This window comes from Diospyros lotus, chromosome 2 (genome assembly GCF_014633365.1).
Source record: "Diospyros lotus cultivar Yz01 chromosome 2, ASM1463336v1, whole genome shotgun sequence".
NCBI classification, from domain to species: Eukaryota; Viridiplantae; Streptophyta; class Magnoliopsida; order Ericales; family Ebenaceae; genus Diospyros; species Diospyros lotus.
Genome location: NC_068339.1, coordinates 43,883,135 through 43,899,589, shown reverse-complemented (window position 1 = coordinate 43,899,589; position 16,455 = coordinate 43,883,135). Strand labels below are relative to the sequence as shown.

General features: G+C 44.0%; 1 protein-coding gene across 2 annotated transcripts; it reads right to left on the bottom strand.

Annotated features, from left to right (window-relative positions):
• Window positions 1-1,201: 1,201 nt before the first annotated feature.
• LOC127793820 (protein CHUP1, chloroplastic) lies at window positions 1,202-4,451 on the bottom strand. Of its 2 annotated transcripts, none has more exons than XM_052324561.1 (4): window positions 3,923-4,451; window positions 3,677-3,765; window positions 2,293-3,078; window positions 1,202-2,197 (listed from the first exon to the last, which is right to left on the bottom strand). In XM_052324561.1, exons 1-4 carry the CDS (start codon window positions 4,071-4,073, stop codon window positions 1,403-1,405), a joined length of 1,821 nt encoding a protein of 606 aa, XP_052180521.1. In that variant the 5' UTR covers window positions 4,074-4,451; the 3' UTR covers window positions 1,202-1,402. The 2 variants fall into 2 exon arrangements, with proteins under 2 accessions (XP_052180521.1, XP_052180522.1); XM_052324562.1 differs by having other exon boundaries at window positions 3,677-3,741; window positions 3,923-4,450.
• Window positions 4,452-16,455: the final 12,004 nt, after the last annotated feature.

The window sequence follows — 16,455 nt, the reverse complement described above, 5'->3', positions numbered from 1 at the left end:
TGAGATTTGGGGGTTAGGGGTTCCCCGAACCTCATTGTTCGGGGGGTGAGGGGTTCCCCAAACCCAGCAGTTCGGGGAACCTCTCATCCCCAGAACAACAAGTTTCGGGGGGGTTTGAGGTTCCCTAAACCCAAGGTTAATCCATAAATTTGGAAAAAATCAATTCTCCCGAACCTATACTATTATATGTATATAATATATTATGTACTATTATATTATATGTATATAATAATTTCTCCCGAGTCCATGGGTTCGGGAGAAACTATATTATATAATATATAATATAAATATATATTATTACAAGTATATTATTATATATATTATAATTATATACATATTATAACTATAAACATATATATAATGATTTTGTATATAAATTATTCCAAATGAAAGAGTTTGGCATGTGAAAATTACAAATGGTTAAACCCAATCAAATGCAGCAACATTTTATAAGAATAACTTCATATTACATGCATACATATATACGTGGATTCGAAAAAAAATTATTTTTCTTGAATTCATGGGTTAAGGAGAATTATATTTTCCTAGAATTATGGATTTAGGTGCTTTCAAAACTCTCAAATCTTCGGGTGCAATGATGGGCAGCCATATTATCTCGCGAAAAGCAAAATACACTTGGCTGCAAATAGAATTTTTTTTAAATCTTTCTTGCTTAGTTTCCATGATTCCGACGAGAAAGCGAGGGACTCCAACGAAAAGGGCGGGCGAGGTAAGCGACTCTAGCGAGATGGCAATGGTCTGAAGATAGTTTGATGTGAGAAGTGATGTGAAGAGAGTTTGTTGTGCGTGAGGCCATATTTTGAGGGATGGATGTTTAGAGGATATGTTTGGAATATAGATGATTGTAAAAACTAATCACTCTGGTTATAAATAGCAAAAATTAAAATTTTACTTCCGTTAGCTAAGGAGAGTAAAAATTATGGTTGCAAATAAAATTTCCCCTCCAATATACCTACAAGTCTTCTAGGTCGTCCTCCCTTTCCCTTATGCGGAATCTGTTTAGAAAAGATTTATGGGACACTTTTCTAACGAAAAAGTGTCCTAAAATATTCTAGCGAGGATATTCCATTACTACTTGTTCATATCTTCTCCCAGTCGAAAGAAAGTACTGGTCTTCCATTCCATCCCTTTATAAGAGAGCATCAACAACAGATGGATGGAACAACAATCCAAGAACAAGTTGAATCCAAATGCATGCTAAGTTGTGTTTTATACAGCAGGCTTCCTTAATTTTCACAAACAATCCGTAACTCCTCTAAACAGTTTCATGGTAAAATTGGGAGCCGACAAGCAAGCAATCCCAAACCACAAACAGAAACTGCATTTGAAGGTCTACATTCTATAACAGATATCTTAGGTGTACAAAATCTATCAACCAAAGCTATATATACAAAATGTCAGAATCGTTCAAAGCTTCTGCATATTTCACCACTTGAGATTTCTGAAAGGTTACTGGGCTTCCATGAAGTTGGTTTTTGGGCTGCAAATTGCCAGCGCTATAAACGCTCAACTGTCCAATGTCACTGTTTCTGGAACTACCTCGCGGATCCTTCACATCCTCTGTCAGATTTGCCGTGCTATCGAGTTGCACAGAACATGTACACGAATCCACAGACGTACTCCTCAACAGATTACCTTGTCCATTACTAGAATTAGCCATCATATATTCTTCGGTTGCAGTTCTTCCCTGCGATGAACTCTGACTACGGTGACTCCCCTTTCTCCGCATCAGTCTCCTCAGCTTGCTCAAAATTTTTGATTTGAGAGTATGGGCATTTTCAGTTTTTCTAGAAGAGGAATTATCAAGAGATGAATCGTCATACTCACCGGAATCTGTAACATAAGAATGAGAGGATGATGACCACTGGTCGAAATCAGAGTCTGTAACATTCATTTCCTTTCCTGTCCAGCCCTCTCTATTTGCATATTCGACTATTAGCTGCTTGGCTTTCTGCTGCGACGAGGGGCTTAAGGTTTTGCTAAGGTCCCGAGCAATTGTCTTTCCAGGTCCCGGCTGAAAATTTCTCAGCTCATAACGTAAGCAAGCATTTATCCAACGCAGATACACTAGCTCTTCGACATCAGAACTTCGATCTGCTTGAAGTTGCTCGATTTCCTTCAACAAATCTTCATTTTGACGTCTTAAATGGTGGACTTCTACCTTCATAGCTTCTGCCTATAACGAAAATCAAGATCAAAATAAACCCACCGGGAAGGGAATGGAATGGAAGAAACAAGATGAGATTGATGGACCTGGAATGAACTCAATACCTCTTTATCTTCTAAAACAGCATGTGCAAGAATTTGAGTGCTCTCCAGCCTCTGAGACAAATTGGAATTTTCAACCTGTAAACTGTAATTAGAGCATCTCAATTCCGCAGCTTCCTTCTGCAGATCCTTGAGCTGCTGCAGTTTCACTTGAACATTCCAATTATTTGCGACAGCCTCTCTTTCCTGGTTCTGCAGCTGTCTGACTCTTTGTTGAAGAGTTAAAATTTGTTCCTTGGTCTGTTCAGTTTCAAACTTTAGCTTCTTCTTCAGCATCTTTATTTTCGTTCTTGCTGCTTCAAGCTCTGCAACAACTTTTACATAATCGGCCACCTGTGCCTCTAATCTTCTATTATCTCTATGCAGTGCCTCGATCTTAAGAGTGAAAAGCTTAGCCTCAATGTTATTTATCTTCAATCGGTTTTGAAATTCCATGACAGCAGTTTCTTGCTCTTTAAGACCATAATACTCGAGCAGTTTGATCTCATGGCTCCTCTCCTTCTCTCTAAGAACTTTGACCAAGTTTTTCAGGTTTCTAATTTCTTGCTCACACTCCTCCGGGTAAGCAGGCTCAAGTGCTCTAGGCGTTTCTACATCTGAGGAAGGCATCTCCACATTTTTTTTGGGAGACAGGCCAGCCTTTGTGTCACCCATGTTAAACTCTTTCACAAGGTCATTGAACTCCGGCAAGAGGATCCCATCTTTATCCGCACCATCTCCACTGCTTGGAGAGAGACAGGCAACAGAGCCATCAGGAGGGACCTTATGTTTATGGAGACACGATTCCTCCTGTAACCAATAACAGAGGTTAGATAGGTTCGTACACATTAAAATACAGCAAGCTTGTAAGCAACTAATTCGGCTTTCCCTGCAGACAAACAATGTGATCAGGTCCATATCAAAAAGTAACCTCTCAATTTGATTTCCAGACAGTTGTCTCCCTAATCAATTAAATGTGATGACCATATTAACAAAGTGATGAGGGATACAGGATTTTAGGAAAACTTAGTATAGTTTTCTTTCTCAGATTTCTATAAACAGAAGTCTCCTTCTCTATCTTCATTTCTTCAACATTAAATCAATGAAACAAAACCCAAGTGTCTTAACTACAACATATTAGCAGATACAGGCTGATCACGGATATAATACGTAGCTCATAATTCCCCCAAAAAACACAGGTGAATATAGGTTGCACGGGTATCAAAAACTAAAAAATGACATCAACACCAATTAGAGTAACTTAGAATCACACATCCACAGACAAACATGCACACATCTGTAAACAGGAAAATTACAGATCAATTAAGAATAGGAAACAATAAGCAATAGAAATTTAACAAATAATAATAATAATTTCTGTTACAAAGAGCCGTTGAAAGAATCTTACATGTGTCTCTGAAGTTGCGGTCCGTGATGCCTGAGGCTCATTTTTTATCTCAGCTTTTCCCCTGTCTGTATGAAATTGATAGTCAGAATCTGAACGCAGATTACACAATCTATGATCAAAACCAAGATCAAAACTCAAAACGCACATCAACTTTGACAAAAAGAAATGTACAGAGAAGCAAAACCAAGACCAAAACTCAAAACCCGTATCAATTTTGATGCAAGGATGAAGTACAAAGAAGCAAACCAGAAGAAGGAGAGGCCGGTAGAGGAGATTGAGACCGTTTGATCCTTTTGGCTCTGAGAAACGAATAGAGAATCCCACCGAGAGAAAGAGCCACAGCCACGCCGAATTTCAACAACACGGGCCTTATATCTCTCGTCTCTCTCGACATCATAAATCCAAAACGTTGAAAATCGCGAGACCCATTTGAGACAACCGATTAACAAGCAAAACCCCTCTCTCAGTTCTCGAAACAAATGCCTGGCGACGAAAGACCGCGCGATTCAACCCGGGAAAAAACGGGGAACAGAACGAGAGGGGAAGATATTTCGGAGACGATTCGAACTGCGATTTTGTCTTTCCCGAGAGCTCAAACAGTTGCACACGAACCCGCCCAACATGAACCGAACAAGGCGACAAAACGTTGATCCTTGTCTTGTTCCGTATCGGTTGCGAATTCATCGAGTGCAATCGACACGTATTAACGGAGACGTAAACAAAATAGGCAAAGAGAGAGAGAGGGAGAGAACCAGATTCTAGATTCCAGGCGTTCGAATTGAAGGGTTTAAGAATTTATGCTTTTACTAATCATGGATTAGGAGTGGCTTGCAGACAATAATTAGCCTAATTAATTAAGCACTCTGCCGGTCTGTATTTTTTGTGGCCCTGTATTGCTTCACGTGTATTGACTATATAATAATTAGGAATCGTTGGATTTTCTTTTGTTTATTATTATTATTATTATTATTATATTGGCCATTGTTTTTTTCTTTTTCTGCGTGTAAGACTCTCCATTGCTCGAAAGGTATTAAGAGAAAAAAGGTGACAATTAATCTTTATTTGAAATTCGCAGGGCAAGGGCCTGATGTCAGTGACGTGATACGATTCGCCACGTGCGCGCTGAAGTCACGTGGTTCCTTGCCTTTCGGGTAAGGCTTGTTGTTACTTCACTTGCTTGTTATGCCAAAAAGGCAAAGCGGAAGGTCTTGACGCCACCTCACGTTCTTCATGCCTCCCGCCTGCTTTGCTGATTTTGTTTTTTGTTTTTGACAAAATATAAAATAGGTCCTTATATAGTCCAGTTGACCGCTTATTAGTGTAATTAAAAAATAATTAAGTAAATTATTATATTTCTATATCTTTATATATCTCCAAATCTTGCCTTAATAATTTAAAATTTTTAATTATTTTAAAATAATAAGTATTAATTACTGTAAAATTAATAATAAATTTTAAATATATAAATTTTTCAATGCTAATCATAAGCTTTTCAAAATATTATTATGTGAATATTAAATATTTAATTAATTCATCAATTAATCAAAAATAAATACTATTTATGAGGAATACTAATAGACACTTAAAGTATTAATTAAGTGTCTATTAAATAAAATATTATCTTTATATAATATAATAATATATATTATTTTTATATATATAAAAGTATGATAGTGTTATATGTATTTCCCGCATCACCCCGCATGGGCCAGACTCGGTTCGATAGACCGGCCCAATCACCCAAGGCCAAGAAGGCTCGGACGACCTCGTCAAGGAAAGTCCAGCCTCCACCAAAGATCCGGAACTCGTAAAGCGAGCATATGGCGAGCTCCCGGTAATCCCCCAACGAGCTCCAAGCAATCGACTAACGAGCTCCTGAAATATTCTCCAGATCGCTGGCCCATCCAGGTCGCTGGCCTAAAACCTCCAGCTCGCATGAATGGCAAAGCTGCTGAGAAGTCAGATGTAAGGTCCGATCACTTTATCTGTAACAGCCCATGCCCCTCGTAATGAGGATCCCACTCCCGGTCTTGTGAAGGCGATAAGAACTGTTTGTCCCCCATTATACAATTACTGTATTTTTATATATTATTTAAATTGTAAAAGCCCCTCAATATAAATGAGAATCAAAGAGACCATGAGGGGCAAGGATGAAAAGAATAATCAGATATCGCCACTCTGAGAGAATAATCAGACGGCGGCTGTGGACTAGGTATCGTTCTGGCCGAACCACGTAAAAGATTCTGGTGTACACGCTTGAAATTTTTTTTTGGGGGGGGGTTTCCTTCCTTCTCGGTATTTTTGGATTGACTCACCGCAGCCCAAAACGAATCACGGTCGGCCGAAATTGAACGTCGACATTTTGGCGCTAGAGGAAGGGGCCACTCTGATCAATAGTCATGGCTAGGGGAAGGAATACTTGAAGTTCCGAGGCGGCGGTCGACCCACCTGAAAATCACCACGACCGACCACGAGACTTACCACCAAATGGAGGACCCGTTGCCCCGGCAGCTGATACTCCTTTGCCGCCGCCTGCCGGAGACGCTCCCGGCATACCACCACGAGTCCCTGTCTAGCCTACTGTCCAAATCACTGGGACAGGGATGATCCGGGATTGGCAGCAGCACCAGGAAGCATTGTAGAATACGGTAATGCAACTCGCTGACGCGGTCAGAATTCTGGCCCAAGCTCAAGCACGGGCTGTCCACGACCCACTGGCATCGCCTCGCAGGGTCCGCCAACCGCGGGAGGAGAGACACCCACCCGCGGAAGAGGATATCGGGAATAACTATCCGTCCCCAATTCACCGCTCCCCAGTCCGAGAAAGAAGCAGGCGATCGCAAGCCCAGCAATCAGTAGGACCGGACTCAACTGTGGAAGAGCTGTATTAAAGGGTGCGACAGCTGGAAGAACGACAAGGAGTCCGCAGCCAGAATAATGGCCGTGGGGATAGGACGCCATTCCCCAGAGAAATTGAGCTCGAACCCCTGCCGCGGAGGTTTAAGGTCCCGAGCATGCCACAATATAATGGGGACAGCGACCCCTATGATTACCTGGATGCGTACAACGTGCAAATGGATCTACAGACAACCAGCTCGCTGGCTAAATGTCGTGCCTTCCCAGCAATCTTAGGAGACATCCCCCGAGCTTGGTTCAGGAGCCTTCTGCCTCGTAGCATCAACAGTTAGGAAGAGTGCCAACAAAGGTTCCTTAACCAATACAGGGCTCTAAGGAGGCAGCTCGCGCCACCTTGCCATCTCGCCACCGTATTCCAGAAAGCAAACGAGCCACTGAGGGATTACATCGCCAGGTTCAGGCGCGAGGTGAGTAACGTCAAGGATCCCTCGGATGAAAGTATCCTAACGGCGATCTCCGCCGGCCTCCGAAAAGACGGAAAGCTCTACGAGAGCATCTATCGAACCCCGGTCAAAGACCTGGGGGAATTCTATGAACGAGCTTCCAAGGAAATCCGATGGGAAGACGCCTTCGGGACGAAGAAACCCGTCGGGTCGAGAGAAGAAGCTGGGGGCTCCAGCCAGAATAAGAGAAGGCACAACGGAGACGCCAGAAGAGAAGCTCGGGGGGAGCGCTCGAGCAATGAAGTGTTCAAGCGAGCTCGGAAGGCAGAGGGAGATGAGCGACCTCGTAGATCACAGCGCTTTGACAGCTACTGTGCCCTGTCAGACCCCCAAGAAAGGATCTTCGCCATCGAAAGGAACAAAGAGGAATTCGGGAAGCCCAACCCGTTAAAAACCCCGCGGTGAGTCAATCCAAAAAACTCAGCTAGTTGGAGATCTTATTAGCAGGACTCCGCCTGGCAAAGGAAATACGAGCTCAATTCTTGGAGATCTTCAGCGACTCTCAGCTAGTTGTCAACCAGGTACGGGGAGAATACCAGGCCAGAGACACGAAGATGGCAACATACTTACAGAAGGTACGCGAACTTTTAGACACTTTCGAAAAATATGAAATGCATCAAATCCCCCATTCCCAGAACTCTCATGCGAACGCTCTGGCTCGCCTAGCAACTGCCCGGGACGCAGAATTCTTGGGAGACATACCTGTCGATTTTTTGGCCACCCCGAGCACAGAACAACGAGATGAAACGCTACTGATCACGGCGCCACAAAACTCATGGATGACCCCCATCTTGGAGTATCTGCAAGATGGGAAACTACAGGAAGACAAGCTAGAAGCACGTCGCCTGCGAGCTCAAGCCGCCCGATATTGCATCTACGATGAAAGACTATATAAGAGGGGGTTCTCAGCCCCGCTCCTGAGGTGCATTGACGGCACCGATTGCCAGGCTGTGCTAGAAGAAATTCATGCAGGCCACTGCAGTAATCATGCATGGGCACTCTCTCTGGCACAAAAGGCCCTCCGACAAGGGTTTTATTGGCCCACCGTGAAGCAAGATGCCATAAAGACGGTCAAGAAATGCGAGAAGTGCCAAAGGTTCGCTAAGGTTCCGCGAGCTCTGCCGGCTTACCTGCAGCAGATGAGTAGCCCTTGGCCCTTTGCCATTTGGGGCATGGATCTAATCGGGCCGCTCCCCACGGCTCGCGGAGGATGCAAACATGCCATAGTGGCAGTTTACTACTTCACCAAATGGGCAGAGGCCAAAGAGCTCGCACAGATCACCAGTGCGAAGACACAAGCTTTTACATGGGATAACATAATCTGCAGATTCGGAGTGCCACAGTAAATAGTAACGGACAACGGAACCCAATTCACCAGCGAGCAATTCATCCAATTCTGCGAGTCAATGGGGATTCAAAAGAGTTTCACCGCCGTTGATCACCCCCAGGCCAATGGGCAGGTCGAAGCAGTCAACAAAATAATCAAGCAGACCCTGAAGACAAAGCTTGAGGCTAGAAAGGGGGCCTGGGTGGATAACTGCAAACAGTGCTATGGACCTATCGGACAACAGCCCGAAGCAACATTGGAGAAACCCCATTCTCAATGGCGTATGGGTCGGAGGCTATGATCCCCACTGAGAATAAAGTGGCCAACCACCGAAGGGCCACCTTCAGCTTAGATCGTAATAACGAGCTACTGGCGGCTAATCTGGACCTGCTCGAGGAATCAAGAGATGTAGCTCGCATAAGGATCGTCATTTATCAACAAAGGGTGGCACGATACTATAACAGGAAGGTCCAAATCCGACGTTACAACGTCGGAGATCCGGTACTACGCCTGGTACTGCCAGGAGCACGGGCGGCAAGCGATGGCACCTTAGGTCTTAACTGGGAAGGTCCATTTATCATCAAAAAAAATTTGAAAAACGGAGCATATCATCTGGCAAACATGGACGGTCTCTCTCTCCCACGAGCTTGGAACGCAGAACACCTTCGTCCTTACTTCAGATAAATGTAATCGTTCTTGCCTATGCTCCGTCTTTTTCATTACGAATGACTTTCATGATTCTGGTTATAATTTATGAACTTTCATTGCACTTTATTCTTATTGGTATTCGATTGAATGCCCCCGTAACGAGGGGTCGAGAAGTCATGGTTTGCGAGCCGAGGCCTAAATAACCTAGCCACGGCGCTACGATCAACGGCTTAACCGAGCATTCACCTTGGTCCCTCCCTCAGGTCGTGGTTTGCGAGCTGAGAACCAATCATCTGGACTTTATGTCATGGTTTGGAACCTACTGAGCAACCACTTCCACAAGTAACCCCGAGCTTGGGTTCGCTAGCCGAGGTCCTTTTATCTTGGCTTAAAGCCATGGTCTGCAACCTACCTGGGTGTTCCCTCTTAGTTCAAATAAAACTTGTAGAAGCCGCTGGGTGTTAGCTGAGGCCGTAACGCGACCTACCTGGACACATATCCTGGCCGTACAAGTCAACGAGATAATAAGCCATGGTGTGTTAGCTGGGGTCACTCTATGACCCGCCTGAACATATAACTTGGTGGTACAGGTTGCGCTTTCACTAGCTGAGGTCCTCCTATCTTGGCTTAAAGCCATGGTCTGCGACCTACCTGAGGTCCGTCTTAACTTGGCTAAATAAGACCATTCGCGACCTACCAGGCACACACCCTATAACGAGCTTCTCAGCCACTACATGTTAGACGAGATCACAAGGCCATCCGACTTTACATATATCTCGGCAAGACTCTCGTTATTTCGTCAAAATATGTTGAACGGGGTTTCCTGAAAATTGCCTAAGTATGAGTGTTCGCGCTGATTATTACAACTATCATCAACGAGCTAGTTAAAGAGCGTTAGTCTACGAGCTGATAAAACTCCGGATCTACCTGGACCTATGTTCGAACAGTTCGTTATCAAGTTACATACTCAAAAGTTTCTTATCAGTGAATCTTTCAAAAATACGGGAGCCTTGTTGAAATGATTTTCAAGTTATACCATGAAGAAGTTACTTTCAAGTCACCTCATCGAAATTGGTTCAAGAATCGTTATGCCAAAACCTCGTCAGAGTTAACTTGAGTTCGCGAAGAAATTTGAGGCAACGTGCACAAAATGCCAATTTTTATTATTAGATGAAGCTCACGTTACAAAAAATATATATATATATATACATGTGGGAATCCTAGCTAAGAGGGGCGTTTGGTTCTACAGGATCAACCTCGACAGGGCCAGCTTCAGTAGATAGGGTCGGCTGGAGATCGACCTCGACAGCCCCGGCTGGACAAACCTCGGTAACCTCCACAGGAGGCTCCTTGGCAGTCTCACCAGACTGAGCCGCGGCAACCCCGAATAGCTCGGCCTCGACCTGAGGAGCTTGCGTTGCGACCAAAAACGAGTCAAGGGGACTGGCATCGTCAGCATCTTCCGCGGCCTCGGCAGCATACCGAGCCACCTCCTCGACAGCCTGCGCACCAAAGAAGGAGAAATCCATCTCATGATGGTTCACCCAAAGGGTGTACAGAAATGCCGAGCAGGTGTCGGATCTGGTCTCCCTACGCGCCGCGTCCATCCGCTCTCCGACCTCCGCCCTTATATCGTCAATGGTCCTCTTGGCAAGCTCCTCGCATCGAACAGCATGATCATCCGCTCGTGTCCGCTCCTTCTTTGCCGCCCTAAGCTCCGCCTCGGTTGATTTGAGTCGCTCCTCAGCCCTCCGCAGCTCCGCCTTCGCTCCATTTAGCTCGCCGGTGAGCCCGGATTTGGCTTGCTCCCACATGTTCTTCGACCTGCAAAGCTCCTCGTCGAGATCTTTATTCTTATGGACCTCCATCCTCAGACGCGTCAAGCAACCCTCCACCTCCTTTTGAGTGGCAAGGAGCTCGACCTGGAGATCTTTCTTCTCGTCCGAGAGCTTCGTTATTTCGACCTTTTGGGCGTTCTTCTCGTCCTCAAGCTTCGTTATTTCGGCCTGACGGGACATACTCACCGACTGAAGCTGCTCCTCAAAATCTTTGTACTGAGCTCGGAGCTTCACGGCAGCAAGAGAAGTCTGCAAAAGAAGAAATGTTAGCTCATTAAAAAAGTAGGCTAAGAAACCAAGGTACGAAGAATTCCCACTTACCACCAGGCTGTGACGGGCGACAAAATCACAAAGGGGGATTCCCTTTAACTTCGGGTCGTCGAGGGGCTTCGAGTTCGGACCCAGGAAGTCGGGCATGGAATCCAGGAGGGGACCAACAAAGACCCCTCCTGGCAGGGCCTCCAGGGCCAGCTCCTTCTCACGGACCCTGACCCGTTTGGCCCTGATATCCTCCCCCTGTTGCAGCTGGTCCGATCTCCGTTTCGAGCTGGCGGCAGGAGCGTCTCGAACCTCCACTGCGACCTCCTTCCCACGGGCTCCACTCGAACCATGGTCTCGGGAGATAGGGGGCCGATGCCCCAGCTGCAGATGAGCTTGCTTTGGCTGTTGGGGCTGACGGGGCAGTGTTCTTTGCCGCTGCTCCTGCTGCCCCCCTCCCCACGACTGTTGGGTTTGCTGCTGCTGAGGGCGTGATTGCGGCTGCGGCTGCGGCTGCTCCGACCTGCCATCCCGCTAGCTATAGCTCGGGGTCATGGAGGACGTAGTGCTCGACCTCGCCCTATGACGCTTCGGTTGGAGGAGATCGAGATCAACCATGTTATCGTCTTGGTCAGCTTCCCCTATTGAACTGTTTGGTTCAGCGACCTACAAGCCGGAAGGGAGAATCTCCGTACCCAAGTCCCTGAAATGATCTCCCTCGATAGTCTCGGTGCCAAGAGGAGGGGCGAGCTCGTATTCGCGAAGTAGCTCGTCCGAAAGTTCAAGAATTTTCGAACTCGACTCCGCAGCCACAAGTTTGCCAAGGATATCAGTCTCCTCGGCCGATAAAATCGGTTTCTTCCCCCCAAAATCTGCATCAAAGCATGAGCAAGTTAAAACAAGCACTCTCGAAACAAAGGAAAGATTTATGAGAGCTCATATTCTCTTACCAGGGGTCAGTGCGAAGCTACAATTCCTAAGTAGAGAAAGGGAAGGGCAAGACACGAAGAACCAACTGGACTTGTAATCGCCCACGTTGGACTTCTCCTTTGCTTTACCCTGAGGAAGGGCGGCCTTGTACGGGGAAGGACGAGCCGCCAGGTAATACAGCCCGTCCTTGGCATTTTTGAAAGAAAATAAAAATCTTATCAGTTTTGGCGAAGGGAGAGGAAGCTTGTTTATAAGGAATAAGACGGCCAAAGAAGTGAGTTGGGCATACGAATTCGGTGTTAGTTGAAAGGGGGCGAGCTTGACGTCGTTCAAGAGGGCAATAAGGTACGGGGCTACTGGGAACCTAAAACCAGACTCGAGGTGTTGGGGGCTAATAGCTATGAAATTGGCTGGCGGGTAGGCTGCGTGGGAGCTCGAAGCAGGGATGTATATTCGGCAGGTCCTGGGGAGACGAAACTCCTGAGCACAAGTCATCACCTCGTGAGGCTTGGCCTTGGATGAGAATCTCTTGAAGACCGCAAGATCAGCACTCCCACCAGCGATCTGATCTTGAACCTTCAGCTCGGTTTCCGGAGAGGTCGGGACGGCGACCTCCCTACACCTCGAGCTCGCACCCTCAAGATTTTGGCCCTCCATAATGAGACAATCTTCAGAGCTCGAAGTGTCGTTTTCTCCTACGATATAATTGCAGCGCTTTTGACCTGAATTTCCACGGTGTTGGTCAGACATCTACAAAGGAAAAGAGAGAACAGTCAGGTCGCAAGTCGCGAACCAGACCTCAAGAATCTAGAAAAAAAAACCCTAAAACGTCCCCTAGGTCTTCCAGGCCGAGCACTTCGCAAAGGGGTACCGCCTAGGGCGGAGGGGCTGCAGCCGCAAGCCCGGTGTTCCATGAAAAGCTAATCCTAAGGTCATTGGACCCAAAAGCCCAGCAAACGCCAAACTGAATCGTGCCATTTCTCAAAAAATGAGAACGACATCGATCGAAGCCAGAGAAACCACCGACGGCTAACCAACGGTGGACGGCCTCACAAGAAGAAAAAGAAAGTCACGACAAACTTACCTAAAAGCTGCGCCTGACGTCTGAATGGAGACTCGTACCAAGCACCGGACGAGAACGGTAGACGTCTGAAAGCACGGCGATAATGGAGGCCTCGAGAGAGGAAAGAGAAAGCAGGGAGGTAAAGGTTTGAGGGAGTTTCAAAATAGCGTGAAAGAAGAAGCGGGTGGACACTCCCCACTATTTATACTGACGGCTTGGTCCATCCCAACCGTTGGATCAAATGACGACTTATCACATGCTCCGCATCCAGCGGCCGCACAACAGCTTATGGGTCCCACGGGCGTAATCATGCCCAGAAATGGGGAGGGGGCGCGCATTAAATGCGCTGCCGACAAAGCGTGCTGCATGGAACTACGAGACTTAAAGTGATTGGGCAGAAGTCCGAGGGATGGAAGAACAGCTGGCACGCATCAGTTCCCAGCGCGAAGATCGCGCCGCGAACTGGGGGCTTATGTTATATGTATTTCCCGCATCACCCCGCATGGGCCAGACTCGGTCTGATAGACCGGCCCAATCACCCAAGGCCAAGAAGGCCCGGACGACCTCGTCAAGGAAAGTCCAGCCTCCACCAAATATCCGGAACTCGTAAAGCGAGCATATGGCGAGCTCCCGGTAATCCCCCAACGAGCTCCAAGCAATCGACTAACGAGCTCCTGAAATATCCTCCAGATCACTGGCCCATCCAGGTCGCTGGCCTAAAACCTCCAGCTCGCATGAGTGGCAAAGCTGCTGAGAAGTCAGAGGTAAGGTCCGATCACTTTATCTGTAACAGCCCATGCCCCTCGTAATGAGGATTCCACTCCCGGTCTTGTGAAGGCGATAAGAACTGTTTGTCCCCCATTATACAATCACTGTATTTTTATATATTATCTAAATTGTAAAAGCGCCTCAATATAAATGAGAATCAAAGAGACCATGAGGGGCAAGGACGAAAAGAATAATCAGATACCGCCACTCTGAGAGAATAATCGGACGGCGGCCGTGGACTAGGCATCGTTCTGGCCGAACCACGTAAAAGATTCTGGTGTACACGCTTGAAATTTGGGGGGGGGGGGGGTTTTCCTTCCGTCTCGGTATTTTTGGATTGACTCACCGCGGCCCAAAACGAATCACAGTCGGCCGAAATTGAACGTCGACAGATAGTTTGTAAAATAATTTTTCTCCCCAAAACTTGCATTAATTACTAAAAGTAACACTAATTAAATGCTTGTGTTTTTTAATAAATTAACGATAATAATTAAATTAAAAAATTAACCATGTGTTTTGAATACTATTTATAATATTTATTTATAACTTAATTTTAAACTCAATTAATCTTCTCATCAATTAATGAAAAAAAAGTATTATTTTTTATCAATATTATTAATTAAAAATATTTATAATATTATTTTGATTAATTCCTCAATTAATCCCTCAATCAGTCAAAAATAAATATTATTTTTGAAGAATATGAATAGACAATTTAAACTATTAATTAAGTCATAGAAAATTATTCATTTGTATAAAATAAAAATAATTTTCCCTAGTACTTATTATTTCAAAGCAATTGGAAATCTCCTATAAAGTATCTTGGAACTTTTTATTATCAATTAAATAAATATTATTAATAGAAAATTTAAATTATTAATTAAGTCACATATAGATATATAATTTCTCAATGAATTAAAAATAAATATTTTTTTATAAATATTATTAATCAAAAAATATTTATAATATTATTTTTGATTAATTCCTCAATTATTAAAAAATAAATATTAGTGTATGGGTTTTTCAATGTTAATTAAGATTTAATAGATCACATTTGCAAGACTATGCAAGAAAATTAATACATAGTGAAAGAAAAATAAGTCAAAATTCATATTTTCAAAGTTTTGTTATCATTGCAAAAATTAAATTTTAAAATTATAAATTAAAATTTTCAAATAAATTTTTAATTAGCATTGAAAATTTCATGTTTCCCCTAGAAGTTTTAATTTATATTTATATTTATATTTATAATTTATAAATAAATATATAATATAATAAATAATTTTATTTTAATAATTAATCAATCACTATCTTTAATTTAATGCAAGACCAATGCATGAGTTTTTCAATACTAATTAAGATTTAAGATATTGAATTTTCAAGACTAATATATAAATTTTTTAATATTAATTAAAATTTAATTTTTAAATTTATTGTGATTACACCTCCCGTACATCGCATAGGTGAACACTAGTTGGAGATAAAATTAGTCATTGTATTTTTTAAATATTAAATAAATTATTATAATTTAAAATGATATGCATTTATGATCAATGCCATTTTAGTATTGTCAATAATGTTTTAATTCTATTCGGTGCCGTACTTGAGATTTTGAGACAAACGAAATATAAAATGGACCCTTGAATCGGCCACTAGGGCGACGGAATGAGAGAGGCAGAGCAGCAAACGAATCAGCGAAAACGAGACAAGGAAAATGACTGAGGCGAAGCTTTGCAGAAGGGGAGGGTGTGGCGATTGGGCCTGTGCAATAAACCCTTACAAAGAGAGATATTTCCAATTTATGAGCCTTAAATAGTCAAATTTGTATAAGCCCATAGGCAACCGTCTCGTGAGCCTCATGAAAGGTCCAACCCTGATTCTATTAACTTTATATATATCTAAATTCATATTTTTTATCATATATTTTTATTTTTTTACGTGGTCATTCAATTTATCAAGTTAGTTAACGTGTCAAGCAATAAAAGTCTGGCAAAATAGTTTTGACTCCCATTAAATCTTAATACACAATGTATATTAAGATTTCATCGTGCACCTCGATTACCTGGGTTGTTTTCATAAAATTTAACTTATATGCGTGCTGTAAGCACCTCTGCCCGGATATCCCCAGCCACCAGGACAACCCGAACGGGAGCACTTACGGAAGGGAAAAATAATGAATCACGAGACAAAGACTACCCCGGCATGCATACACAAAAATAAGAACAACGGAAGCAAAGCTAAACACATGCATGCACTACGGGTACCCCGATATCACAGCGATCACATGATAAAGAAATAAACACAGACTTATGTGCCAATATACACGAGACTCGAGAAACGACCTGGCACAGTAAGAATAACAGAGTAAATTCTACTCAACCATCAGAGTTGACCGGGACTGACGGGACTGCCTGTACACCATACCGACTCTGTCGCTAAGAGATGACTCCCTTGCCATGGCCCACGCTGCCACTACCTGTAATGATGGAAAAACAAGGTGAGTCGAGAGACTCAGCAAGCATAAGAAAAGAAAGGCTGAAGGCTACACAAAACCAGAAATCTCTCATCAGAATAAACCCCCAGGCACA

Coding starts and splice junctions, on each gene's coding strand:
- LOC127793820 (XM_052324561.1), bottom strand. CDS start 4,073: ATGATGTCGAGAGAGACGAGAGATATAAGGCCCGTGTTGTTGAAATTC. Junction 3,766..3,922: donor ACCGGCCTCTCCTTCTTCTG/GTTTGCTTCTTT, acceptor ATCTGCGTTCAG/ATTCTGACTATCAATTTCAT. Junction 2,198..2,292: donor CTGTTTTAGAAGATAAAGAG/GTATTGAGTTCA, acceptor TTTTCGTTATAG/GCAGAAGCTATGAAGGTAGA.